We start from the raw sequence: 27,651 nt of genomic DNA, 5'->3' as shown, positions 1-27,651 counted from the left end.
CGTGTTTGTAAGAAAAGGACTCGTTTACAAAGCCATTTGACTAATATCATGTATGTTATGTGACAGAGAATTTAGGAATACATGACAGCGTATTTCCACCTGTGGAGAAAATAGCTTTATATCAGTTCTCATTTATTCTTTGCTTAAACAGAATGCATCAGCATCTTCCACAACAGATGACTCTACCTTTGTTTCTATTGCTATATCAGATGTTTACAGGTTCAAGAGTGCACTCTGTTGGTTAAAGGTTTTTTTATCAAGTTATGTCATCAACATACAGATGGATCTGCCTGTATTTAATCACAGACAATTTTATTACAACATATATTTATGAGCTTCTCCTTGCTGGTGCCTAGTTTCACACTATAATAGTATATAGACTTCGTATGACTCTGATCAATTGGTTCATTTTATTGAAGATTGAAAGGAAAATGTTTAGCAAATTCATGCCCCAATCCTGTAAACACTCACAAACATGGTAATGGGACAACTCACATGCTTACAGTTCAGCAAGTGTAGGTTTGGAGCCATTGCAGGGTTGGGGCCCTTTGTGATGCTTCTTCTAATGATTTGGAAAGTGATTTGATGAATGAGTTGAAATTTTAAATATGAAGGGAAATAAATAATTTACTGAGTTTGTTTCTGTGACCTTATCCATATGTACTTTTTAGTTTTAAACTGATATTGGATTACCTCTGGCTGTTTTAACTATAGAGTTATATATATTTCTTCTTTTACATAACATTTTGAGAACCACATTCATGTCTGTATCTCTGGGTTGCTAGAAAGATTAACTTTCTAATATGAATAAACTGATGTAAATTTCTCTTTTTGAAAGATCAATATAATAATTTTAATACTATACAAACTTTCTGTTTGTAAAAAACAAAATCTGTTTGAAGTGTTATACAAGACCTTGAATGCTTTAAGAATATCCAGGCCAAAATTAGACTTCAAAGAACTACGTTTTAAAAAAGTAGCAGCAGAGTTATTGAGACTTGAAAAGTAGTTATTGCATATACATGATAATTACGTTCATAGCAATTTAACCTTTTTCTTTTGCTGCCATGACTCCATAATACACAAGGTTCTGATGCTGTGCCCATTGACTTCAATGGGAGCTTTGCCTTCAAATAGGACAAATCATCTAGTCTAAGGTTATGATTTTTGGCTTAATTGCTCCCGTTGAAGTCAGTGGTAAAGCTCCTATTGACTTGAATAGGAGCAGAGTTAGGTCAATGCTGAGCACATCTGAAAATCCCCCCTAATAAATGTATACTGTTATATAAAAGCATATATCTATTATTTCTGACAGCACCCACAAGTGTGCTAAACCCCCCCACAGACACACACAGAAACCATGATCCCTACCCTGAAGGGCTGACAAGTTAAAAACAGACATGACGGAATAAGGAGGGAATAACCAGACAGTAGGGAGGACTGGGTCCTTCCCCTCCCTAGTCCTTAAGGTCTCTCCTCCCCACCAAGCACATAGTCCAGTCAATCAGGCTGAGTATGCTGGGAAACAGAGAGCTGAGTGTCATTTGTGTATTGATGGTACCAACATCCAAAGTTCTCCCACTGGTATTACACAGATGTAGAATTGGTAAGCGAGAAGTCAGATCCATATGAAATCTGTGAGCGAGTTCTCTGGGCAGATGAGCAACTACTCATCCTCATCGTCTGTTTGTTTCTCTTAGATTAAAGCGTAGAAGCATAAAGCAAGATTCCATCCACCTTTGCCAGGGTCTGCAGATAAGTTAAAAGCCCCCCCCCCCCCATGAACAACAGTGTTAAAAGCAGACCTAAATGAATCTTGGGCACATGATCTTTGCCCACTGCTAGGGGGAAATGATCAACTAAGCCAATGAAATCAGCTCTGTCTCAGCATCTAAAACCAGACTGAAAAGGTCTGGAAAGTTCAGGTGCTTCCAGATGATGCTAGAACTGATTTGTTGTCACCTTCTCAGCAATCTTATTTCAGTACAGAAGGTTAATGGCAGGAAGGGTCACTGTCCTGAAACAATATACTGATTTTCACATTGCAAAAGTCTTCCTACCAGTTTACACATTTGTTGGCAGTCTGAAGCTATGACAAGTGCTCATTAGACATAGACTTTGAGCCAGCAGATCACACCTAGATGTTCTTCTTACACAGATTGAACCCAGGTAAATTGGAGGGACAGTGTAGAGCAAAATACAGTACCTGTTCCGTGAATAAACAGACATTCTCTCTCCACAGCTGTGAGACTGCCACCTTTCACTATCAATAATTCACTTAAAAATTAAAAACGAAGTGAATGATAGCTTTATCTGCGCAGCAGCTGGTGAACATGCATGCATATTCTACATTCTTGGATGGAGCTTGGGGTCTATAATGTTTAATGGCTTTCTCATGGACTGTCTTATTGTCTCAAATATGGACTATAATTTCAGTTGTTTGTTGGTTCTGGTTCAAGGAAGGATAACTTTCTTCCTTATTGGCTGGATGCTAATAAAAGACCTGAGCCTAAGAAGTGTGGTCTGTCCTCAGATCGCATTTAATTAAATAAATAAAAGCCAGAGGGATTGGAGGATGTGCAGCACCTACCAGGAATGGGGCCAGAGTAATTAAGAACAAATCATAAACTTTGATGTGCCCCCACAGAGAAGCAGAGGGACATAACACACACACACACACACACCCCCTCACTGCCCTGCGTGGTCTAGTGAAATGAACATGCTCCATGGAGCTCCTCTTCATGCATGTGGGTGAGAAGTATGCAGAGATGGGCAAGAAATGGGCAGAGTTTTGATTCTGTCCCCTCCAACATGCCAGTCAGTATAGTTGGGATGTCCCATATGGGTAACTATTCTCTCATTGGTATGAACCAGTACAGATGATTTCCCACTAGAGCAATGGGGGAGGGACCAGGGAAGGCACAGTGATTCCGAATCACCATTTTACCCCTGGGCTGCTCCTGGGGCAGTGCACCCATGTGTCCATCCTTCTCACTATGCGAAGTCACTATCTAGTCTCCAGTAAAACAAGGATGCAAAGATTAAATGTGTTTAAAGGTTGTAGGGTGTTCCTAGGGCTGTGCATGTTCATTGAACTTGTAGTGCAGTAAACAGAAATATGGCTTGATTTCTTGAACTATGTAGAGCTTGTGCATAGCAAGAAAGCTGAAATACAGAGAAATAATTGACACTACTGTTCACTTTGCTAGCATACTGTTTTTGCCTATAATTAAGAGTACATTTAGGGCCATGTGGCACACACAATGGAATAGACGAGTTACTAGTAGATTCCATGTTAGGCTGCAACAAGAAATTAGTCATTTCTGTTGAGTCATTGTGAACCAAACTTCTATTTAGTTAAAGTGAATACATTTTTATTTATGTTATTACTGCAAATAAAGGCTGCTTAGAAAATACACTAACTTTATTTCCTTCACAGTGTTAGGTCTTATTCTGAAATATCAGCATTGCTCAATGGAATTCATTTTTAACCATATTTTCACTTCAGTTTCAAGACACACTGGAAGTTTAGATTTGTTGCAATTTTGATGTCTTGATTGCTTCCTCAGGCAGACCCACCCCTTGGAAGCTCAGCCTGTGCGAGGACCGAAAGAGCAAGCCCGGCATTCTTTGGGGTAGTCATAACATTTTTGGTGTCACACTGGCAGGGAAGAATGCATATGTACAGTATTGCACAGTGTAGCACCAGGTATCTTCTTACAAAGTGGGGTGTGGCCAGAGGGGCCAAAGAGAGGGGAACTCTGGCACCTCTTGTGCTCTGGGGATGCATCTAGTCTGAAAATATAGACTCTGTATTTACATTGCAAAAAATGGTGCAGAGAGCAGCAGCTGCTATTCCATCTCTGGCTATTCCAACTGGGATAGTGCAGCTGAACAGGTTGGAGGTGTGAATTCCATCCTCCAGCCATGGTAGAGTTCTCCATGTGAAGCTGGTTTACTATGCAGGAAGGGAAGGGAAGAAAGTGAGCTCTTTGGGGTAGGGACTGTCTTCCAATATGCATGGCTAGCACCCAGTAAACTGATGATAATCAAACTAAAGTTAATATCAGTCTCTAGGGATAACAGTTGACCATTTATGGCCCAATCCTGCTCCCTCTAAGATCAATTTTTCTCTTAATGGAAGCAGACTCAGATCCACATTCTGCAAAATTTCATTTTCTCTCCTAGAAAATCTATATGTATGAAAAACTCTGTGACCATGGCAAATCTCCCAAAAGGCTGCAATTTCGTCTTTTCTCAATGTTTGTAAAATTTTTCTTCCCGTTTTTTTTTTTTTAATCGGAGAACTATCTCCTAGCTGCAGAGAGTTGCATGAAAGCCTTATAAATTACTGACGCCTGCTGTCGCGATCCAGTTTGGGACTGTGCATCTCAGGCCTCTTAACACATTAGCCGCTTCAGTTTATAAATACATGTCATCAATCAACATTTTAAATGATTTAACCTTTAGCCTTAACATCTGTTCCCAAACCAGTGCTCTGAGCATCTGTGATTAGTGCCTTTTCACGACGTGTGCCAAGTAAGAGCAAAAATCAATAATAAAAATGCGAGCCCAGATAGGACTTGAATGGAGATAGAAGCAGCATTTAAAGCTTCCCTTGCCATAGATGATGCTCAGTTTCTGGCTATAGTGCTCTTCCTCCAACAATCTCTGTGGCATATTTGAGGTTTAAATTAGGCAACAGTGAAGCAATCTAGCAATGGAAATAAAAAGGAACGAGGTCTGAGCAGCTGCGTACTGTGGATTCCTCTTCATGCCACAGAGCATTCTTTCCCCGTAATATCTGCCATTGGCCTAAGCACAAGCCTGCTTTGAAGTTGGACACAGGGGATGGGAACTTTTTAAACATTTCATTTCTGCATTGTTGGCTTTCATCTCTGACATACTTAAAATATGCTGCAGCTTTAACTTGGGTAAAAAAAAGTCCACAGTAATTCAAGTAATCCCAGAGGCCCAGGGCTCTGCACATTAATATTGTGGTTTCTTTGAAAAAATACATGAGCATTTTCAAGTGGAATGAAAAGGACATTATATATTTGTCCATATGGTATACTATATACCATGCCCTAGCCTGATTTGTCCTGAAATATTACTGTTGCTTATTTGAAAGAGTGAACATATCATTACAAACTATAGGCGACTGTGTGAATATCCTTTTACTTTGATTCTGTAATGTTCAGCATTATATTATATATGCTCTAAATGATGATGGATCATTTTTGCCACTGGAATAGTGGGGCAGGTAATATGAGGTAACTTCTGTTTCACTGTAAAATAGTCTCTCCACCTTGATTTATTTCCTCTGTCTCTTTCTCATATGGAATATGTGATGGGGTCTCATATGGAGTAATGTGACTTGGTGGAAGTATAGGAAGAGATTTACTAAAACTAGATTTTAAAAATACCCCAGTGACAGATTAGATATAGTCATCCAAGAAATCATATTGGGGACAGATTGGCATTATTGAGAAACACGGGATATTCATGAACTAGAGCAGGGGTCGGCAACCTTTCAGAAGTGGGGTGCTGAGTCTTCATTTATTCACTCTAATTTAAGGTTTCGCGTGCCAGTAATGCATTTTAATGTTTTCAGAAGGTCTCTTTCTCTAAGTCTATAATATATAACTAAACTATTGTTGTATGTAAAGTAAATAAGGTTTTTAAAATGTTTAAGAAGCTTCATTTAAAAATTAAATTAAAATGCAGAGCCCCCTGGACCAGTGGCTAGGACCTGGGCAGTGTGAGTGCCACTGAAAATCAGCTCGCATGCCACCTTCGGCACCTCAGGTTGCCTACTCCTGAACTAGAGCAATTTTACTTCAAGACTGTGACTCAGAGCTGCATAAAGCCAGGTTTCCAAAAGAGCTGAGCTTCCATTTAGACACCAAAAAATAGCAAAGTCTGACACTGTGAGGGGAGAGCCAGCAGCAGCCTTCTGGAGGATCAAACACCAGGGCTGACCTGAAATGTCGTGTGTCAGGGAGAAAGGGATGAAGCTTTAACAGCTTGGAGAAATATGAGCATCCTATTCTCTGTTCTTTCTTCTGTAACATCAGAAGGGGTGGGGCCAAGCTGGGCAAGGTTGTGGTGGGAGGGGTGTCTCAAGCTTCAGGCTCAGAAGCGAGGTATGGTCTCTGAACCATTTATCTGTGAGCTCAATTTTCTCCCTGTTTTCTAACACATTTTGTTTTACTGAGGACCTTTGGGATCTTAGACTGGTCCTGGCACTATTCACTGCAATCCATCCTGCGGAGACATAAATGACCCTTCAGTTTCTTCACAGAAGAGTTGAAGCGGTTGGGGAAATCCACACAAGGCTCTCAGCTAATGGCATCGACCAAGAAGCCGATCCTGGAGGTGCTGCTAGCGCCCTCATGAGTTTGAAGAGCCCAGGTGATAAAGTTAAAATGATTCCTCCACATTCCTATAGTCCTACATCTTCCTGCCACACTGAATGAAGGAATGTAACAATACTCGAGAGCATTCTGTGTGTCATCACAGAATCCCAATAACATCATGAGCATTAAAAGTCACTATCCTTTCCTATTACATCTTATTCTCAGGGAGTTATAATTCAGCTATTTTAATTTACAATAGGGTAAAAGTGGTTATAGAAGGTGTCAACCAGGATACTATCTTTTTTTGAAGACCTGGACTGGTAAAAAGCTGAAGATTTTTGTAGATTCAGATGCTTCTCAGAGTTGCTCTAACAAAGCACACAAGGGATACTAGGACCTCTTGTGATGTCTGAGGAACTCAGCGCCAGGAATTCTTGTATTGTAACCCCAGTTCACCATGGACTCCGTGTCTGTCTGTGAACAAAATCATTTAGGGTTTAACTATATTACAAAATGTGTGCCAATGTAACTAGATCAGTTTAAAATCGATTAATGACACCAGTGCAAACATCTTCTATAGATGCACTTAAACTGGTTTAAATTTCACTTGAATCAGTTTAAGTCATGCTTAAAGTGACTTAAGTTAATGCTATATTAATCTAAATTGATTTAAATATGTCTGTGTTAAGGGTTTGCACCTACATAACTAGATTGATTTTAACACAGGGCAAGTTTTCTAATATAGACCAAGCCTTAGATGCACAATTTCAGAACTGACCTATTCTACTTTTAAGTGGCTCACTTTTAGAAACCCAACTTGAGAAACCCACGATGCCCCCCACTATATGGACTGCAAATTGGCCTCAGCTCTTATGCCTGGAGTCCATAGCCCCCCATCCCTCTGTGCATGCCTACAAGGACCATGGACAGTCTATCCATAACTGGTATTTTTGTGGATAGCTATTTAAGCAAATACAGAATGAAAACAGCAAATTAATGTCTATTACATCCTTTCTCTGGAGATTCTATCCAGAACATACAAGGTGATGGATGCAAAATGATGTAATACATCTCTTCCATTTCTAATGTGCATCTGTGGTCAAAAAAGATGCTAGGATGTATAAGGAACAGGATGGAGAATAATATGGAAAATATTATAATGCCATTATATAAATCAGTGGGCTGGCCTCATCTGGAATGCTCTGTGAAGTACTGGTCACCCCATCTCAAAAAGGATATATAGGGGATTCAGAGCCAGGTGACAAGAGTGATTAGGGGCCTAGAAAAACTCTTGTGAAGAAAGATCAAAAAGATTGGGACTGTTTACCTTAGAAAAGAAGCAAATACAAGGGGGCCTTGTAACAGTATATAAAGTGAATGGTCTGGAGAAGGTAGATGCTTTTGCTCCCACTCTCTTGTAACAGGAATAAAAGGGGCATTTACTGAAATTGAATGCTGGCAAATTCAAAATTGATAACAAGAAATTATTTCAGAAAACATGTAGACTGGAACTCACTGCCACAGGATGTTGCTGAGGCCAAGAACTTAAGATTCAAAGTGAGACTGGACAGTCACATGGACAAGAAGAACATCCAGAATTATCATATAATAAAGTTAACAAAAAAGTGATATAAAACTTCAAGTTTTAAGTTTAAGTCAATCTCTAATTATTAGGGATTATTATTATTTGTATCGAAGCAGGAGTCTCTGGACCAGGCCCCTATTGTGCTAGGTGCTGTACAATACAGAATAAAGAGACTGTCCTGGCCCTGAGGAGCTTACAATCTAAGTAGGATGGGGGAAGATTATCCAACATTTGCCTATTCCAGGGTGTCTTGCACGTTCCTCTGAAGCATCTGGTGATGGCCACTTACAGGGATAGATTACTGGACTAGATGGACCATAGGTCTGATCCAATCGGGAAAATTTTATGCTACTAACTGCCACAGTATTTACTCTGTAGTACTGCAGCATCAAAAGAAGAATGTTCTTCCATTGATAACATATCATAGCAGTAGTCATCATCACCTTCATACCTAATAGTGACACAAGAATCCAATATGACATCAGTGAAAATCAGAGGCCAGGGGCCCACTGTGCCCAGTTGGGAAGGGGAATGTAGAAGTGTCAGGGCTAATCTGTTTTCATCATTTAAAACAAACAAACAAACAAACAAACAAACAAACAAAAACCAGTAAGCACTAGATCAAGGTGACGAACTTCCACTTTAGGAGGCTAAATCCAAAATTTAGATTCCCTCAATCCCCTGCTCCGACCAGCCCTGTAGCTACCTAAGTTTCCATTGGTAAAATTTCCCCTGTTTGGCATGCACAAAGCCACACCCTCACCCCTCTGGCAACTCACCCACGAAGAGGCAGCAGGGATATTTTTGTAATGGAAGCAACTCCTGCACTCCAGATAACACCTATATCTCCACAGCCAAAAAAGGGATATATTTAATGGGGGATATCTGTTTGGGAGCAGAACAGGAAGTTTATCTGTGAATTTCTGTCTTTGTTAGAACTGCTGTGCTTTAACATAGCTTGTGCATTTGTGTGCTGCTGAGACCAACACAAACTTAAAGAGATTGAGCGTGATTTTCAGAGATGCTGAAGACCCACAACGTCATATAAAATTAAAGAGAGCAATGGTGCTCAGCATCTCTGAAAAATTTATAATTGGTCACCTGCGATACAATGGTGAAATAATGCACTATACATTTTTAACCTCATTTATAACCTACATTCTGGTTTTTACAATCTTAAACATAACGGGCTGTTTTTCCACAGTGGCCCAAGGTCTTTAATAATCCTTATTTAAAATGACACATATAACATCATATTTACTGGAATTATTCTTACCTGCTATTAGGTCATGGTGACCTATAGATCTACCACACTTCCCATCCAAAATGTGTTGTGAAGATGTGTGGAGTTGCTGTATAGCTAAGCATTCACTTAGTACATCTTGTTCAATATCCGTACATGAATGTAGCTGTAAGAGGAGGATAAAACAAAGAGATCTTATTTCAAAGTAAACCAAACTGTAGCTAATTGAATTCATATGTCTGTTTGGTTATAGCCTATGTATAGAAGGAAGGAACAAAATGTCATTCTTAGGAACTTAGTGTAATTGAGGATATACCCGGTACTAAGTATTTCTAATTAGAGGTCATTGGGTTTTCTTAAGCACACAAGTTAAGTGCTAATCTTACACCAACAGGATTTTGGTTCAGAAACAAAGTACCCTATGTTTCTTCAATTTTATGGCATAATTTAACTACATATTTCTAGCTCTCTGTAGTGTTTTTGGGTTCTTTGGCAAAAGGTTTGCATTGTTTTTGAAACTGTGACACTTGGAAAGACTTTTGATAGGGAAAGAAAAGTGTTTGTGCTTATCAGATTAAAACTGGCGAAATAAGGCAATGTCGGTAATGTGTAAGAGGTATCACCGATGTGTCAGCTGGTCTCCATGTAAATTAATGCTCTGGCAAAAGTGTCTGTAGCATGCTCTGAAAACCACAACGTCGATCATATTAAAAACAGCAGGAGGGGAGAATTAAGAAAGAAAAGCATTTCTAATTCTCCTTCAAACATGCTTATGTTGCCAAATGTTTGTCATAATATAGTGCTCACATTACACAAATAGCCATCGTATTCTGTGGCCATTAATAGTTATTGTTTTGAAGTTTACAGTTTTGCATACCAATCTCCCCTGGGATTAGTTATTCTAAATGGAAGGTCCAGGCAAACCTATTTAGGGTTCTGTTATCCAGGCATTTGTTTTTTTAAGATAAATATCTAGCATTTTGGATAACAATCTGCAGCTGAAGCCAATAAAACTTTAACTACTACTAAATTAACCACTAGCATCCTAGATTTTGTTCTCCTAAAAAAAAAAAAAATTGAGAAAGATCTAACAAACCTCCTCTAAGGTATGGACTAAATATTCAGGGCTCCTCTGATGTAAATCTCTGCTCAGAACATTTTTCAAAAAATCAAAGATTGTGCTTATTGGTTGGATGCGTCAAACGTGTGGGCAGAGCAGCCTGTTAATTTTTCTTTCTCGGCTAAGTCACTTCTACTTAGAATTCAGCAAACATAGATAACAATGGATAGATCTGCCTTTGCTGAGTCAAACTGCAAATGATGAAGCAACTAAAAACAGCCATTTGCTCATTCTTCCTGTTTCAGATTGGAGATGGGAAGAGACTGGAGTCAGTTTTAGAAACATCGAACTATACTTTCAGTTAAACATATTGGAGGGGGAAAATGTGCAAGTGAAATATTTATTTTGCTTATTAGTTCTTTACTGATGATACATGCTTTACTTCATTTTCATAGAAGTCTGATCAAAATACATTTTAAATCTGCTGCTATCTTTAGAAGTCTTTTTAATAAAAATTCTGAATGGTTCCAAGATCTGTATAAACATAGATCACAATCCTATAAACACCCACGTATATACTTGGAGTCAAAGGGACTGCGCCCATGCCTAGAGTTAAGGATGTACACCAGTGTTTGCAGGGTGGGACCTTATGGCTCAATTACGAAGTTCTGACTACTAGGAAATCACATCCTTCGTGGGGAAAATCCAAAGAGGAGATTGGAAACTCCTGGGCTCTTAAACCTTTTCATACTTCAAGTTTGGAGATAAGTCCCATGTGATCTGGCTGCCAGGGTAAATCAGCAGAAATAACTGCATCTGTCTGTAGGGTCCTCACATTGGCGTGAGGCAGTAGAAGAGCTCTGTATCTCTATTCAGGATCCTAGAACTTGATATGCTGTTACAGGCCACTATAAAAAATGGTGCACATAAAGCACTCCAAAGTAGCTAGAGGCAAAACCACAGAATTCCAGGAGAAGAGGAAAGACTACACGTGAGCATCATTCCACTAGCACACAATCTGTGATGAGAACCCCTCCAGCAGTCAGGTTCAGCTACTCCCAAGGGAGAGACGGGTATGGAGTAAGAGGGTGTTTCCACATAATAAAGTGCTGACAGGGCTATTTTGCACTGCAAATGCCCAAGAGGGTCATGCGGGATGATGCCACAGAAAGCCATCTTCCTCCTGGCTCCACTGCCTTCCTTCTCCATCACCTCTTACACCAGAACCCTTGGAACTGTAGATCTGAAACCCCATGTAGGGAGCTACTGGTGGTATCATGGGCTGCTGCTGTTACTTCATCTCCTGTCCCTGCTGCCTTTACTTCTTGTTGTTGTTGGTCTGTTCCCAGCCTCTCTACAAGAAGAGGGAGACCAGAGCATTTGGGTACCACTTGTCAGGGAAAACCCACGCTGAATTCAGAACTTTCCTGGGAGTTCTACCATATAAGGACACCCTATCACTGTGGCCCATAACCCTGTCTCTGGCCTCTCCTAGACATATACACCTAGGCCATTTCCAAAGCTTTTGCCTCTTCCTCCTCCATGCCATGACCAATTCTGTCCCTTTCTCTGTCCAAATCATGAACATTTATCTAGGCCCTTATATCCTGTCCAGACTACTGCAATCGCTTTCTCTCTGGCCTTCTTGACATCCATCTTGCTCCTCCTTGGTCCCTTCAAAATTCTACTGCTAAAATAACCTCCATTGTGATATTGTTGCCTCTCTCTTTGAGTCCCTCCACTGGCTCCTGCACTCCGCTGCATTAAGTACAAGCTTCTGGTCCTTACCTTTGAGGCTCTTCACTACTAGCTGCTCCCTACCTGTATCCACTCTTGTGTCCTGTTGTATTGTCACCTCCCATCTGCTCCATTTTCCTTAAATCCCACCTTGCTGTGATGCCTACAAAATTCTGAACAATGACTAGGCAGCTGGTGTGGTGTGACTGCTGCTTATTATGCTAATCACAATTGCCTCATTGTTATTTTATAATCCCCCACATCCCCTCGTCTATTGTATCCACATGTTATCTCCTCTCATATACTTAAACTGTAAGCTCTTTGGGGCAGCCATCATCCTTTCATTAACTAGAGAACAATGCCTTACTATAACAGGGCCCTGATCTTTGCCTGGAACCTTCAGGTCCTAGTCCAATAACAACAAAAATAACAATGAATTCAGGATTGAACCCATAGAAACCCATGGGTTTTTTCATAAAATATTTGGCTGGATGGAATACTAGTAAATATAGAATGAGCAATGTGGGTTTGAAATGATTTATAAATGTGTTTAAAACACAGGCCCAATGGTCTATAGAGGGTGTTTTTTCTAACCTACTAAAATATCACATTTTTCCTGACATTTATAAATTATTCAGGTGTGGGATTCACCCATATTTTAAATGAGCTGCTAAACTAAGCGACCCATTTGATTTGGGTGTGAATGAGAGCAGAATTTGGAGTCATATGTCAGAAGGATGAACAGGAGGGAATTTGAAAGAAGGGCCTGGTTTAATAGTGCAGAGCAAACCGCTCGCAAGGGGGGGAAAAATAGCACTGATAATCACTGCAACAAGAAAATGGAAGTCTGACTGGCAACAGTGAAAAACCATCAGGAAGTTCAATTTTCACCTAGCAACAACACAGTGAAATCCTGATTTGAAAAAACATAAATCACAGACCAATTAAAAACAAACATATTGATGAAATTTCAGTAAGTGTTCATTTGAGCATGCCACAGTTTTGATCGATGGCCTTACCTTCTTACGCACCTGTTGTTCTTTGGCAGAATGAGCTTTCACATGTTTGCGTAGGGAACTTGGATCCGTGTAGCGTTTGGAGCACCCGGGAATTTGACAGGCATATGGTTTCTGTAAATGCATGGAAAAGAAAAAGAAAGGGAAGGATTTCAGCTTTTATAGGCACCTACCTTTATAATATGAAGCCCGAGTTCAACAATTAGAATACAAAATAGCTGGAGACTATAATTTATGTGAAAACATATTGTAAAACCCCAAGCTGTTTGCTCAGCTTGCAACCTCTAGTTTTGCAAATACTTCTGTGTATAACAAGTCTGGCTGTGGGCCAGCTGTGGCGCACACAGAACAGCAATGACAGCTCATATTCTGAAGTCAGTCCAAATCCTGAGAGCACTTAACACATCTGTACTCTTACACTTTTGGGGATTGATTACTGGACTGAATTAAATAATAATGAGGAATAAATAGTTGGGTTTTGAGAACATTATAGTATTTCCACTTTTTGCAAGTACAAAAATAGTACCTTTTTGCCTCTTTGGAGAGGTATTTACTTTGTATACAATCCACTCAGTATGTGACACAGTATTGCAAAGATCTTTAAGTATCATTACAAAAAAAAAAAAAAGAAAAAAACGTGGTTCCTGATTCTGACTTCCTACTGGTTTTACACAGACGGTGTCACATATGTTGCAAAGCAAAAACTAAGGCATTAACACTGGAGTGCTTTCACACATTCTTCCTGTTCCTGGTTTAAATAACACAAATGCTTTATTTACACAATTTATACTCATACAAATAACACTAAACATAAACATTACAGCAAATCAACAAATACAGAAAAACTCAGCATTGTTGACCTTGCCAGGGAAAGCCCTTTCCAACAGTGAATAGTATCTGCCAGCGGTTACCTCTCTGCGATGGCACAACATGAAGATCTTCAAGTGGCAAGAACAGCCTAGTTTAGCTGAGCAGTTCCAATGGATTCCTTTCACGTGGTAGAAAGATACTTCTCCTACCTGCAGGAAGAACACTCCTCTCTATCTGGAGGGTATCAAAGCTCCTTCCTATTACAACAGAACAGCTGCAGGGCCCTCTTGGTAAGCCCCAGCTAATGCAAGCCTGACCAAATGCCTAATTTGGCTGTGGCACCACTTCTGGGCCCTGACAACAAAAGGCAATCTTTAAACTGTTAGGGAAATCCTAAATGAATGTGTTATTCCCAAGGTACTTGGTCACACTCAGGTGGTAACAAAGGATCGCTTCATGCCAAGCCTCAAAGAGCCTCTAACCAGAGCCTAATTTTGCTGTTTTTTTCCTGTGGCTTTTTGGAGCTTGTTTGCCTGCCCACCCATCATGCCAATGTACTATGCCAGAGGGGCCTCAGTACATGGGCCAGTAAGTTCTTTTAGTGTCCTCCCAGGAGGTTGGGTTTAGCCTCTCACCTTTGTGCTTTGATCACCTTCAAGGGCTGACATCAGAGTCACACATTTGAACCTCTTCTCTTTTCATAGAAAGTATTCCGACATGGTCACTTTCACCTGCAGTGCAAAGTGCACACAAGCCCAATTGCACCACTAAAGCCTTATGTAAAGGCAGCAAGGGAGGAGTGGGATTGGGGCTCCCAGCCGAATGGCAATATAGGGGTGCCATTTACCCCCTTGGTTTGCACAGAAGGGGTCACGCGTGGAAAAAAGTGATGGAGTCGTGATTCTGTAGTCAGGAGCTGAATTCCCATGCTGTGGTTCTGCTTAGATAAAACCCTGCACTTCATTTGGATAAAGCCCAGTAGCTCTGGCTTGGTACAGATAAAATGAATTTCAGCAGCACTGGAAGAGTGATGACACCCCTTCCTAATTGCAGCACAGATAACTTCCCTAATTCTGCTTTCACCGTGGGAAATATGAGCTAGTAATTTCAGTTATTTAATCAAACCAACCCAATCTAACTGGTCACTGTAATTATTTACATATTCTCCTTTCTGAGAAGATAAACGATGGATTGACCTACATGCGGAGTTTTAAATCAATACCAAATGCGCTCCATACGAAATAAGCATCCATGTAAATCCTTTTTTCTTTCTAGGTACCTCCAGAGAATAAATAACCCTGTTCCTTATATCAAGAGGAAATTTCCAAAGGAATAATAGGATCATTCACCAACTCAAAGCCTTAAAGGCTATCACAATACCTACTCAGAAACTTACATAGGAAAGTAGATTTATTGAGAGTCTTTAGAATACACAGAGAACAGACATGTGAGGAAGGACTATGGAAACCTTCCTTAATAGAATAACCAGCAGAATATTTTTCTAGCCATGGTATCGCTATTAGTGATGGGGAAACTAGATCAGAAAAATGCCCATCTTTAATAGCCTAAATCTTTTTGCTTAGACATTCACACAGTCCTTCGATATGTAGTCAGTTTTTAAAGAGGTCTCTGAGTCCTGTGGGCTAATATTACATCCAGTCTTTACAGTAAAACCATACATGCATCATTAATTGTTTACACTGACATTCTAAAACAGGCAACACACTAAATAAAAACCACAGGTCTTAAATGAAGCAGGCAAATGAATGTTAGTTTCGGCAGAATATGAATATAGTGAGAATTTCAAAGAACCTGTAGCAGGGAAGTGTGAATAACAGTTCCAGACACTTTGAAAGTTAGTCAAAAATTATTACTGTACCTTTGTGCTGCTGTACGAGAATTTCAGAGGTTAAAGAAACAGAGAGACAAGGAGAAGAAAAGAGAGCTAAGTTTAGAGATTTTTTTGCAATATCACATAGATCAACAGACACAAGAACTCTGGGTTATTTTGTTCAGCGTACTATACAATTGTACAAAAGCTCTACTAAATGATATTCCATTTGTGAGTCAAGCTTATATATATGTTTTTATATTAACTTCAAGCAGTTAAACTTCAAAAATGTGTATCCCGTACAGTATATTCAGTTTCAAAAGAGACACATTTTAGAACTAATTACAAATTCAAATATTTCAGGTTGACTTTCAAATAAATAAAACATTGTTATTGTAAGTGTGCTTGGGTTTGGAAAATGTGACTGACTCGCTTCTCTTACTTGTTTGTTTTTGCAAGGCATAATGTACATTACGCATTCCTTAATGCTGCACTGTCTGAAATGTGTAGCTGCTTAAAAAGTAAATATCAATTAAACTCAAAAGTTCTGCCCCATAAACACTCGGCCAAATGTTAAACTATATATTCACCTCTTTGAAAAAGACAAAGGAATGACTCTTGCTGTTATTCTTCACAAGCTCTAGGCTGGGGACTTAATTGGCCTATGATGTCTGTTTGCTTCCTTTGCCTTAAAATCGGCGAAATAATCGTATCAGGCAGCTTCAGCCCAAATTAAAATTTTTAGAATGGCTACTTAAAAAAGAAACCCTGATGAATGGGTAATACATCAGAAACCCAGGGCTGGCTCCAGGTTTTCTGCTGCCCCGAGCGGCGGAGAAAAAAAAAAAAGGCCGATCCATGGCACTTTGGCGGCAGCTCAATCGCGCCGCTCCATTCTTCGGCGGCGGTTCGGCGGTGGGTCCTTCACTCCCACTCTTCCTCTTCGGCGGCACTTTGGGGGCAGCTCAAAGAGGAAGAGAGGGACTGAGGGACCCGCTGCCGAATTCCCGCTGAAGACCCGGACGGGCCGCCCCACTAGCGGACGGAGTGCTGCCCCTTTGTATTGGCTGCCCAAAGCACCTGCTTCCTTAGCTGGTGCCTGGAGCCAGCCCTGCAGAAACCCCAAACATCCTTGACAGAGGCCAGCTAACATGGCCTTTTTATTATGTATCAAGGAGAAAGGCACATCATGTGTCTTCTTCCACAGGCTCACCCACTGCAGATTCACTTCAGTAAAACTCCACTTCTGAGAATCACACTGCAGATATTCTGCTCTCCTGGCATAGTCTCCAAGGGCCTGATCCAAAGCCTATCACGGAAGTCAATGGAAAGACTCCTACGAACATCATTAGGGTTTGGAGCAGGCCCCTGTGCTGTGCATGCATTAAGAGCAGAACATTAGAGACAAGGTCTACCATGTCTATGTGCGAGAAGAACTTGGTACTTATAATTCATTTTCAATGCAGTTAATCATTAGCACTATTCACACATCACGCATGGTTGATGTATTCTTGCCTTTTGGGAGGGTGGGGTTTACAAAATTGTGTCCATTAATTTATTATCTCTTAAGGTGTTTGCCATGGTCCTGTGGTCACTTAGATCAGACTTTGTCAAAATAAGCAAGAAAACTATTGAATTTCTTACAGCAACAATTTTTCAAGCCTTGATTCTGCCCCGTTTATTCACACAGAGGAGTATCTTATTATACATGCTGTTCCTCAAGGTGAGCAACACCTTACTCCAGGAGTATTCCGAGGAATACCAAAGTATGGTATTCCTCGGTTTGAGTAAGGGTAATAGAATTTGGCCCTCAGTGGTTAAATGAGCGAATCTTCCATTATTTAAATCAATACATGCAGCTAAAAATCAAAGCAACTCTTCCTTCACCTCTTATTATTCAGACATTTTCATGAAATGGAAGCTGCCATATGCCAGTTTCAATGCAGATCCTGTACAAAGCCTGTTTAAACTCTCTGTGCAAGCCATAATATGAAATAAGGTAATGCTTACAGTATCCAGGTGTGTGCGCTGGTGCTTTGCCCGATCACTGGAGTTACTGAAAGCTTTCTGGCAGCCAGGGTGCTGACATAGGTAAGGTTTCTCTCCAGTATGACTCCTCAGGTGAATCTTAAGGTTTTCAAGCCTAGAGAATGCCTTGTTGCACCCTTCAAACTGCAATAAAGCCATAAAACATCTCTGTAAAGCATTATTAAATAAACCATGGGCAGCCACAATGAGTAGTTAAAACCCAAGCTAGACATGTAATAAATCAACCAAAACTCAAACATCTGCTGAAATTTATGGGTGAAACACATCATTTTGTGCTATTAATTTCATCTATCACAAAAGGCACGGCGTGCGGATAGATAATACTATATTATTATAAATATCTCACACATGCAGTGTGCAGTGCTGAACCTTAACATTGTATGGTTCAGACATGGTTTTGGTAAGGAAGTTTAAAGAAAGAACAAGCATTCAGCTTCTGAAGTGTTCACTTAAACAGTGTTTTTAATATTACTTTGGGGGGGGGATTCTGCGCCACTGCGCAATGCAGAATTTTGTAGACATTAACATTGTGTGTGCAGAATTTCCTTTTCTCCACAGAAATGGGCTGTAGTGCTGCTGGCCACCACTAGAGGCCGCTGGATTTGGCAGAGCCCAGCTTGCACATAGAAGACACCGCTGCGGGGTGGGAGAGGCAGCTAGAGGGTTCCTGGCAGCTGCAGTTTCCAGCATGCCCTGAGGGAAGGAGAGGGCGGTGCTAGGGTGACCAGATGTCCCAATTTTATAGGAATAGTTCCAATTTTGGGGTCTTTTTCTTATATAGGCTCCTATTACCCCCCACCCTCTTTCCCCGATTTTTCACACGTGCTGTCTGGTCGCCCTAGCCGGTGCATAGGAAACTCCATGCAAGCCTGGGACACAGCATCAGGCTGTTTCTCCCTCCGGATCCCTGGGCTCTGGGGAAGGGTGGGTGTCTGGTCTGGGGGGGGCATGTGGCTGGGCTCTGGGAGGGAGGGGGTGTGGGTATCTGGGCTGGGGGGACACTGCAGCTGCACTCTGAGGGTTAGGGGATGCGATGTATTGGCTGAGTGGGCCCCGAAGGTGGGCTCTCGGGGGGGAGGGGTTCTGGGTGTCTGCCCCCCCTCCCCTCCGCTAGGCTCTAGGGGGATAGGGGGTAGAGAAACAGGAACTGAGTTGTCATAGGGGTTTCTTTAACTCTCTACTCCTGGGGGAATTTTTGTGTGCGTCTTGTATTGTTACATACATACTTGCTGACAGGTATTTTGAAATAAATTACCAAAATAATTGAAAGTGGCATGATTGTGTAGTGTTATTTTGACAAATAAAATTTGCAGAATTTTAAAATATTGTGTGTATAATTTTTAATTTTTTGACACAGAATTTTTAATTTTTTGGCACGGAATGTCCCCAGGAGTCTAACATGAATTGGCACAAGAAACTTTATGGGGTATAACAATTCCCCATATCTATATAGCCGGTTATCTGAGCAATACTGGCTTTTACTGTTCTGGTTTCATTAAGAAAGCTTAAAGTGGTAGTTTATAGTGCTGTGTAGCATCATTACAAATCCTATAGGTCAAGAGCCAATACTGATGTGGACAAACAGTATTAAGAGCTATAGCTAACAATTGTAGATGTAAAAGTACTACTGTTCATAAGGATATGCCAGTCTTCCAAAATTATCATAAAAACTCACCAGGTGAGTAGAATTTTGCTAGTGTGTGTGTGAATTAGTATCTGTGTATATACAGATAAACAGATACCGATCCAGATTGTATAGACACATGCATAATAAGAATTATCATTATTACAGGCAGAGTTCTACTAGTATAAAAATGTAAGATCCAAAAGAGAAAAAGAATGTGATTGTACAAATAATATGGGAGAGTTTAACTGATTTTACACAGTACGGAGTGTTTTTTGCTGGGTGCCGTCAACTCCCATGGACAAAGTTGAGGGTACTTAAGGCCTGATCCAAAGCCGACAGAAGTAAATTGAAAGGGTTGTTAGATCCTTGCAGGAACATACCACCTAACTGCAAGTGACATTACCAAAATATGAGACGTTTTCCTATTTAGCTTTGTTTCTATTATACTACAGGATTCCAAGGTCCATTTCTAAAATTTATGTTATTAACATGAAGTGGTATATTTGTGATCCTATATATAATTTCTTTTCCCTTGAAATATCAACCTCTCTCTGGGACTGAAATACAGATGGTTTGGTGTGAAAGAAATATGGAGTCTAGTTAAGGATTAAACATAAGCATCATAGCCTCTGTTCTGGTATGGTTCCGCTGCACTACAAAACGAAGTGGTTACAATGGTTTCTTTTATCGGTTTCTAATATGGATGCTAATCTGTAGTTTGAGGTATGCAATGATAGAATTTGTTGGTATCTGATACATATCAGGAAGGGCTGAATTTACCAGGTGGTCTTATCGAATTTCCTAACTGGTCATCAGCTTGTTTCTTGCAACAACAACAAAAAAGGATTATTGAATAAAATGTGTTGAATCCAATATGCATCTTTTTGTCACAATGCAAAAAATTAGTCAGACTCAGATGGCCCTCCCAACACATGTGGTTAGAATTAACCAAATGTACCCTGGTAACTTGTATTTTTTGCAGCATTACCCATTGCTCTCTTAGAAGTATATAATCACACTTTTGAAATATGTTTCTCTGTTTCGCTTTGCTTCAAGACAAGACTGCAGCTGTTTTTTAAAAGCCTGTTACATTTCATATTTCCAGATGTTTTGCCTGGTCCCTATTTTACACAACAAAAAACAGAAGGAAACTCCCCTCTTTGTAGTAAATAAAACTGGATGCCAAATATCTGATTTGGCATGGCAAATTCTATGGGCCAGAATCCCAGCTGGTGTAAAGTGGTATAAACTCCATAAACTTCAAAAGAGCCATACAGATTTACTCCAACTGTGGATCTGGGTCATGTTCCTGTATTGTAAGTGATATTTCCAAGAAGTAAAACGGGACTGCCAAGGATACATTAGACCTGCTCGTTGCATTTTGCAAAAATTTAAGCTCATCCAAGATTGTATTAACTGGAGCTGTACGTTCTCCTCAAATACTGCATATCGTACATTTATTGTACGCCTTTCCATCTAGTAACTACTGTAACACTAGTAGGATCTTGCTCTTGTGAAGTGCTAATGGAAGTTAAAGATACTTACACCTCACGGGATCAGGCCTTACAAATACATCCTCGCATGTAATTTCAGATGATCACATCTGCTAATAAGATCAAATTGTCAGAACTTTAAAATCCTGACATAAATAAAGAATTATGCACTGCTCTTCTGTTTACCAGAGCTGGCTGAAAATTGTCTCTCGAATTTTTTTTCCAAAGAAAATTGAGTTTTCAACAAAAGGCAATTTTTTGCAAAGAGCATCTGCTTTCTGTGGAAAATTTTGACTTTTCAGTTTGAAAAATTGAACACCCCAAAACTGAAAACTTTTGTCCAAAAAATGAAAATGTTGCTGCAGTGCCTCATGGGAGCTGTGGTTCAGGTGCCCCATTCCTCTATGCTCTTCTATGAGCCAGGTTTTTACATCAGACCTCTCCCATGATGCACTGCAGATAGGGAATTCCATGTTACACTGCACTGGCTCAGCAAGAGGAGTGTCTGTGGTGCATCATGGGAAATACAGTCTGGAAGCCTGACCCGCAAAGGAGAATGAGTGCATGAGGCACCAGAATTAACATTCCTAGGAAACACCATGGCAGCAGTTCTGAATGGAAATGTTTTCAGACCAGATTTTTCAGCCGACATTTTTCAGTTCTTGGCTTGAAATTTTTCAATTTTTGATTCTTTTGCCAAGAAGTTATAATTTGCTGTGGGGACATTTTTTTTCAACCATCTCTACTGTTTTCCTAGGGATAGGTGTTGTGTATTGAACTCTGGTGAGTTCCACTCCCTGTCCAGCTTACTCTGGGTGGAGTGTGGAACACATTTTCCATCTAGCTAGGGCTGCTCCTGCCTGCACTGATAGGAAGTTGCCCCCTCAACCATTTGGGATCTCAAACAGTTTATTTGAGAAACCAAGTCGTTAGCCTTGAAATCAGCTCCATGGAGGAGTTTTTAAAAGTGAGGTATATTTTAAAATGATCCTTTACTGAAACTACATTTCTGGTGTGATGCTAGTTTACCAGAGACTTGCATGAAAGACATCAAAGACAGGAGAGACGGTAAAATCCTCACTCGACTGAAGTCTATGGAAGGGTTGTCACCTTGATCAGGATTTCACCTAGAGAGTTTACATTAGTTATCCAAGTGCAACCGACTAAACTCCAGCACATTCTTTGTTTCTCTCACACATACACATGGATTGTGTGGCAGGCTTCCAATGAGCGACTAACTAACAGAAAGGCAAGGCCTGACCCTAATTAAAGTCAATAGCAAAGCTCCTGCTGACTTCAGTGGAAGCAGGGATGGGCCGATAATCACTGCTGCTGGGGTGTGAAATAAATCCCAGATTTCCCTTATTCATTGTCAGAATGGGTCTGAAAGTGATTCCCAACTACAAAATGATCACAACTCGTACTAGAAACTATCCAGATATGCAGATGTTCCAGCACCTGCTTGGCTGGGTAATTTAAATACTACTGTGTCACATATGAAATGATGACATAAAATATTGCTTTGAACTGCTGACCCAGCAGCTGCTTTCAACATCCCCAGGGAGCTGGATCACTTGTGTTCTAGAAAGTACTGTAAATTGGAGGCACAAAAGAAAGAAAACAGTGGCCCAGGCTCAGGGAATTGACTGGCTGAGGGGACTGGTAATGGGATATGAGGCTTTTCACCTCTAGGTCATCCCCTGGAGTCCAGCTCAATGTAGCTGAGATCAGCAGTGACCTGAAGTCATTACAATCTGATGGTGGTCTCAGTCTAGTGCCTAGGAACAAAATTCTACATGAGTGGGCACCACTCAGGGGATCAGTAGGAGTTGGTACAGCTGGTGAAAGAATTGGTCTAGCATCATTCTGCTGGCATATTAATTGGTGTATGTGACAGGGAAGACACTCTTTTTTCTATTACTGTTGGAACACGGTAAAGCACATTCTTCATTTGTGATGTTTGATTCCACAGCTCTGTACAATAAAGGAAAACACTGGATTTCAGGATCAATGAATGAACCGGACAGGAGGAGCAGACTAACTCTACAGCAGAGAGAAAGCTTCTATTTACACACAAATCTCTTGGTAATCAGCAATGACAGGAAAGCAAATAGAGAAAAAAAGTGCATGACAGTTTAATGAAGCCTGGGTAAAATATTAGGGGGAAAATTCAGGGCTGGCAGAAACCAGTGACTCTATTGAAGCCAAATGGATCTGTGCCTACTGATGCCAGCTCTGAATCTAACCCTACATTTTTTTCAAAATCGGCCAAGGGTAATAGTGGCCTCCCAGTTTCTTAAAATGACAGCTCTGGCTACTGACAGAGAAAAGGTCATGCCATCAGACACAGACTGATGACGGCTGATCCTTTAAATACGGTGGACAAAGTGATCTGAATTCCTAGAATGGCTTTTTATTTTGTGGACCATATTTTGTGCTTGGATGAACAGGCAGCTCTTCTTATGACAAATTAACACAAACACACACGCACACACGCACACGCACAAGCCCAGAGCCAGCGGCAAGGGTTTTTCTGTTCTAGGCAAACTGCAAAGCTTCTGCCTTTTCCAGTCACTCATACATTAAATGGTCTCTTAAGCTTTTGCTACCCTTAATACGGTGCTGCCCTAGGCAGTTGCTTATTGTGTCTATATGGCAGACCTGGCCCTACACACACTCACAGACTTAGATCAGAAGATATATATCAACATTGCCAACTTTCTCCCCACCAGCAATCATGAACACTCCTCAAAACCAGCTGGAAACAAGTGACCTATGACTTCAGAAATTCTATTTGGTCAGGGATCCTCTTGGAACATTTGATGTCGTTTGGAGAGGTGGGAGGAGCCTTGGCAGATTCCATTCAGCCATGGCAAAATAAATAAATAAAAGGGAAAAATGCTACAAATACTGCAAAACTTCAGAAAACAACTTTAGAAATAAGCAACCTGAGACTTGCAAATTTTTCGAAGTTAGAAGTCAACAAATATGCTGAAATTCATAGAAAAATAAAGCAATCGTGGCAAATCTGGCATTCCCAAAACACCTTCCTTAAAGGCAACATTTTGAAAATGCAGCTCATGTCTACAAACCCTGCACTGCAGTCCCCAGGACTGTACAACTCCATTCTCCCCTCAGGCCAGGAGGAAAGTTAAGGCAAATCAACTACAGGTATGTAGTCAAAGCACAAAAATTAAAGCATGTTAAGCCCCCGTATGTATGTTACAGTGAACTAAAGCCACTTTATTCTTGAATGAGATAGAGAGCAGCAATCAGTGTAGGATCTTGACCTACAATGTAATTTCTAGGGCATTGTTAGTTAACTCCAATATCTATGGCCAAATGCAAAGTACAAAATATTCTGAATAATGCAAACTAGTTAAGGGTCCCGTTCTGCATGGTGGTGGCAAAACTTCCACTGGCCAATGTCCCAGTCCAGCAAAACCCTTAAGCACCTATAGATTCATAGATTCATAGATTATAGGACTGGAAGGGACCTCGAGAGGTCATCGAGTCCAGTCCCCTGCCCGCATGGCAGGACCAAATACTGTCTAGACCATCCCTGATAGACATTTATCTAACCTACTCTTAAATATCTCCAGAGACGGAGATTCCACAACCTCCTTAGGCAATTTGTTCCAGTGTTTAACCACCCTGACAGTTAGGAACTTTTTCCTAATGTCCAACCTAGACCTCCCTTGCTGCAGTTTAAACCCATTGTTTCTGGTTCTATCCTTAGAGGCTAAGGTGAACAAGTTCTCTCCCTCCTCCTTATGACACCCTTTTAGATACCTGCATAACTTGAAACATATGAGAAGTCCCATTGACTTCAGTGGGACTATCCACATACTTGTAGTTACATAGAAACATACTTTGATGAATCCAGGCCCTAGGAGGAGCAGGAGCATACCCTACTCTAAGTGGTCAAAGCTACTGTAGCAGCACAAACACCCAAACAAATATGGATTAATTTCTCTCTTAGTTTGACCAAAAACCTCTATTTTTGGTTCCCACTGACACATACTGATAAGAAACAGTATCATCATCAGCGATGCTTCCATTTCACTGCCCCTATCTGTGTCCCATCAGTTTTATCTACCAATACTGCACTTACATTTAGCAAGGATATTTATTTACTTGTACCTTTCCTGCCACCAGGCAACACCTTAGCCCCAATCCCCTGACCATACAGTGTACCCTCTCCTGGAGAATACTGGGCACCCTTGCCTCACTCCACATATCTGCCACTCAGAGCAATCAGTCATGCTTGATAGATTCTAAGATCCAACTACAAGGAATTAATGTATAGTTCCCAGAGAACACTGGGATCATATGAACTACTTGATCAACTGAGCAGGCTGCTTATTGTATCTCCCAGACATCTGGTATCAATCTGTCAGTACTTAATCCTACTACTTTATACTTTTTTTTTTAATTGAGATCTGATGCCGGGGATAATTGTAACAAATGCTCCATAATCCTTTGTTTCGGTAAAAGCCACCTAAGCCTTTAAACAGGTTTATAAATAAAAATAATAATTATACTTTTGGAACCTACTTTTGGTTCAGATCATTAATGCGTGCTTTAGAAACCAGCATCCTACATAAATACAAACATGAATAGAAAATGATGCCATTGAGGTACAAGGAAGAAAATGGTGCAATTAATTGGTTTTTAATGCTATACATGAATGTGAAGCTTTCCCCAGAAGCAAATAAATTGTACTATTTTTAGGTCATCAGATTTGTTCATCAACTGTCATTTCCCCCTACATAAATATTAAATAGTCTATTTAATGCTACAACTCACAGAACAGTGCAATTGCTGGAATGTAATCAATTTAAAATGCGTATTTATGAAAATACCAAATTATGTCATAGTGCCCTAAGCATATCACAATTTTCCTTACAAAAACAATTTACTATAATAACAGTAATTGATTAAAATGTTTTTCTTTGCTTCCATATTACATCTTAAATGCACCTGAAAATGTCACTGTGCAGAAGAACAGTGCGTTCCCAATAGGGTTTATATTATCAAATTTGTGCCGTTTCCATAAGCATATTTAATCACAGCCATGTCTAGAATGTCTGTCAGTGGTATAGATCAGAAGAAACAAACTATAAACTAAATAGCTCAGACCATGAGGTGGAGCAATAACTGACATTTTAATCGGAAATGAGTTATGACTGAAAAAGAGAAGCCTTCACAGTTGTAGTGCTAAATAGGTCCAGTGTGCCATTAGAAAAAGCTCATTAATATACACCTCTGCTCTCTGCTGCAAGATCAGTTAAACAAGCTGCCTTTTATTTATAGACCTAAAAGGGAAAGACCAGGTCATATTGGCTGCTGACATCTCAGACAGCCTACGGGTGGAAAACCCAAAACATTTCATTCCAAAGCATTTAATAGTATCAATAGGAAATCTTATGTCTGGTCAAAATATCTAAGGTCCTTCTCAATATCATGAAATGTTCTTTCTTCCCAATTGATTACCAAGTATCAAAACATTATGAATATTTATTGAACTATGTTATGGGGAAAAAAATCCTTTAAGTATGCGTATTCCATCCAGACGGAGGAAAAACATTTGTGCGAGTCTTTAAAAGCATGAAAGTTTTAAATAAACTTGAGCGTGATGTTATATATAAGGCCCCAATCCTGCAAACACTTCTGCATGTGAGTAACTTTATGCACGTGAGTTGTCCTATTGAATTCAGTGGGGTTTCTCGTGTGCCTGGTTGCAGATTTAGGGCCAAGTCTGTAACAAAATATTCCAGATGGTCTCCTTTGAAAACTGTTTTTGCTAACTCTTGATCAGAATAACTTTAAATTCTCTACAGTAGCTACAGTGTAAGGACCCAATCCTGAAAATACACAAATGACTTTACTCATGCAAGGAATCTAATTATCAATCTCAACCGAATGACTCACGTGCATCGTGTCTGCAGATGTGGGCCCTCAACTTCCCCTAAGAAGCCCATTTCAGACAACTAGTTTATGGTTTTAAATTGGCAGAGATTTTTTTTCTTTATAGCAGCACAGTGGTTGGAGATATTTGTTATAAATGGAGGGGCTGCCAATTTTTTTTTCTGTGAAGTTTTGAACAATTTACACTTGCAGAATGAACCCTCTACATGATATTTCATTTGTGCCTTGAGAAGCCTTACTTGTTCTCATTTTATTATGTGTAAAAAGTTTGTAAAAACAGCATTGGGGTTCTTGCCAACTGTTATTGTACCATTGTTTGTGCCCACGAGAAGAAAATGTGAAGGGGTTCAGGAGGGGAAGATTGAAATTCCCTTGTAACTAATACTGAGGCAGCCTTAAATTAAAACATAAACTATAAAAATAAAATGGTGGAGAGATGCAATATGATCTTTAATTTTGTCTAGTTTTAGAGTAACTGCAGCCATTCATTTGCTTTGCGTATTTTGCTTTGCTTTACATGGTTAGGCAGTTTAGACATTTTCATTTAATGTTGGGTGGGTCTCATTTTGAAAAAATATAATACACTGTAGGTCCTGGAAATGCATTTAGTGAACATATTTCATTTAAACAGGGATTTGTTTTCTGCCCCTTTGTACATTTTACAAGCTCCAGCCATGCATTCCTAAAAGCCCCATTGACATTGCTGAGAGTTCTGGGTGCAGAAAGAATGTCGAACTAGCCCAACATAGATATTTAAATCATGGAGTTGCTCACAGTATAAAGTCCTGACCCTGCAAACACTTACGCACATGAGTTACTTTACTAACGTAAAAGATCCCATTGACTTCAAAGTTCAGCAGCTCATCTACTAAGAACCACACATCGCCCCACAGCTCCATTCTCTGTTCTC

At 40.2% G+C, this 27,651-nt stretch overlaps 1 protein-coding gene across 1 annotated transcript in view; it reads right to left on the bottom strand.

Moving 5' to 3' along the window:
• GLIS1 (GLIS family zinc finger 1) overlaps window positions 1-27,651 on the bottom strand; it is a 285,319-nt gene that overhangs the window by 37,142 nt on the left and 220,526 nt on the right. Inside the window, 3 exon segments of the mRNA XM_054037066.1 lie at window positions 9,221-9,353; window positions 13,004-13,114; window positions 17,652-17,813. Coding sequence (XP_053893041.1) covers window positions 9,221-9,353; window positions 13,004-13,114; window positions 17,652-17,813 — 406 coding nt within the window.

Source organism: Malaclemys terrapin, chromosome 8, assembly GCF_027887155.1.
Source record: "Malaclemys terrapin pileata isolate rMalTer1 chromosome 8, rMalTer1.hap1, whole genome shotgun sequence".
In the NCBI taxonomy this organism is placed as follows: Eukaryota; Metazoa; Chordata; order Testudines; family Emydidae; genus Malaclemys; species Malaclemys terrapin.
Note: the sequence above shows the minus strand (reverse complement) of the source record. Positions and strands in the feature narration are given on the sequence as shown.